The 2,473-nt window shown below is 37.9% G+C and overlaps 1 protein-coding gene across 1 annotated transcript in view; it reads right to left on the bottom strand.

The window, feature by feature from the left end:
* The window catches only part of ap1g2 (adaptor related protein complex 1 subunit gamma 2), a gene marked incomplete at its 5' end in the record, with an annotated part of 23,558 nt that extends 21,462 nt beyond the window's left edge, over positions 1–2,096 (bottom strand). The window contains 3 exon segments of the mRNA XM_014004511.1: positions 1,033–1,174; positions 1,359–1,483; positions 1,894–2,096. Of these exon segments, the coding sequence (XP_013859965.1) occupies positions 1,033–1,174; positions 1,359–1,483; positions 1,894–2,094 (468 nt within the window).
* Positions 2,097–2,473: the final 377 nt, after the last annotated feature.

The following is a 2,473-nucleotide window of genomic DNA, read 5'->3' as shown; positions in this document are numbered from 1 at the left end:
CAGCGAGACTTGAGGTTAGTGTCTCGTCGATCCTTCAGCTCCTCCTCCTGATGAAAAAGTCAGATGAATGTGACGATTATAAAAATAATCGTTTGTGGCAGCCCTAGTGTGAATGAATGAATATTGTAAAGCATCTCTGAGTGTCCTAAAAAGCGCTATATAAGACTGATGCATTATTATCAGCATTTATGAAAATTAAATTTATCTTTTTAAATGACTGCCAATAGCATATTTAGCTTTAACCGCAACAAAAGAGATAAAAATAATAGTCTTAAATGCATAAAAAACATATAWGTGACCCATCACATCAAAACAAGGATTAAGTCTAAAAGTTGTATGTGGAGAAACAGGCAGATATAGTGTTTTGGTTAAAACGTTTGCAAAAATTACATTTTGTCAAAATAAAACAAATTAATGTGTTATCAATGTATTATTTCAATGAAGTATCTTAAATATTATGCTAAAAAAGTTTTGAAGCACATTTTTGAGCATTAGCAACCAAAAACCTGATTTTGAGGAAAAATGCCTTAAAATGTTGAGATTTCCCTGTGAGCTATCAAAGCTTTCGTTTCTTTCCAGCTGGGAAATCTTAATATTCAAATACTATTTGAGGTTTCTTTTTTCAAATGACTAAAAAAGTCCTCATTAAAATTACATAAAATTAGGATTCAGGCCAAATATTCATGCATTGTTGTAACTAAYAAGACAAATTAAATAATATCTCTGGATCTACTAATGATATCAGGATGATCGAAGTATCAAAATGTAGTTTTTAAAACCAGGAATCTGAAAATATGATTAGGTCATTTTGAACAAATTTGACTTAATCCTCATTTCGATGTGATGGGTCACGTATTTGATGACGCTCTTTGTTGGTTTATTACTATTTGTTCAGTTATTGTTTGGGTCAGCAGAAACATTTGGGAACCACTGCTCTGCAACAAGTAAGATACTTACTGCTCACAAAATAAGACTTCAACAAAATCTGAACTATTCCTTTTGATACTGCTGAATGAACGAAAAACATTTCACCTTTTTCTTTATGTAAGAGTTGGAGGATCGCAGCAACCTGTCAATCTCTGGTGCCAGATCCCTGCACATCTCAGATGAACCCATACAGGCCAAGGTGCACAGAGCCAGAGACTGGACGTACTGGTTACTGTGAGACAAGTCACTGAAAGCAAAAAGAAATCATATTTTACAAAACTTTACTTTGCTAGTTGTCTTTTTGTTTACTTTTCATATTCCTTAAAAGTGAATTTTGATATATGACCCCCCAAAAAATCCCAATATTATGTTTATAAGCACTTGTATTTATAAAMCCAGTTCTTTGTATGCCTTATTACAAGTGTCCTCACTTCTTGATGGAGTTAGTGATGAGCAGGCTGGCATCCTGCTTCTCGTCCAGTAGCATCATGGCGCCCAGGTACCCGACACGCTTCTCGCTGTAGCGGGGGCTGGCTATCATCCGCACACACTCCATCTAGTGCGAAAAATAACAACTCTGAAAAATGTGGGGTGACTTAAAAATGCCTTACACCACTAATGCGCCAAGTCAAACTCGGCTCCAGTGAGACGGTGCTGGAGCTGAGGCGAACTCAGTGGCCTACTTACAGGAGATTTGCAGACKTTGACAGACTTTGCTCGAGGGAACAAAACACAATTTACGCTGTTCAAATAAAAGGGAGAACATATTTGCATGTACATAGATGTAGCATACAATTCATCATTTCTCTGCTAGTTTCATTACACATTTGCACACACTCCTCGCTGCAGAACGTCTATCAGGTGTCAGAATTGGGGATGTATTGAGTGATCAWAGTGTGCTTTCCCACACTCACATATCATTCAGTCCAAGCTAACTCATGACAGGAATTAGCCAAATCCCCTCACCTGACCAAAGTGAGCTGGGTAGCCCAACATRTGCACGTAGAGAAGCTTGGCCAGGTTGTGTGATCGGCTCCCGTTGTCGTTTTGTCTGAACTGGGCCCGTATGGCTGCACACTCCTTCTGAATGACACCCCGTTCCTCACACTGGGTCCGGGCTGACCTGATGGTCCGAATCATCTCCTGCAAGGGAACTGATGGAGACATGGCTGTGTGTGTGTGTGTGTGTGTGTGTGTAGTGTAGGTGTGTATGTTGAGTATGTGGGATGGTGTGATGTTGTGTAAAATTGAACAGATTATTAATAACATAGAATAAACTTCTCTTTTCACTTTCTGTTCCCACACATCCTGCTGTGGATGAGCTAATGACAGAGCTATTATTATAATGTAAAACAGTGGTTCCCAAACTTTTTATCTTCTGACCTATAAAATATCCATGGCAAAAACTTATGACCCCAAATATTACTGGCCTGAGGACATGAACTTTGTTAATAACCCTAAAAACACAGGCTTTTTGACAATCTAAACAGCTTGCACACAAATATAAATACTTATTTATACTTATTTTGTGTTTTTGTAATAGTTA

This window comes from Austrofundulus limnaeus, unplaced genomic scaffold, assembly GCF_001266775.1.
Source record: "Austrofundulus limnaeus strain Quisiro unplaced genomic scaffold, Austrofundulus_limnaeus-1.0 Scaffold24, whole genome shotgun sequence".
Taxonomy (NCBI): domain Eukaryota; kingdom Metazoa; phylum Chordata; class Actinopteri; order Cyprinodontiformes; family Rivulidae; genus Austrofundulus; species Austrofundulus limnaeus.
Note: the sequence above shows the minus strand (reverse complement) of the source record. Positions and strands in the feature narration are given on the sequence as shown.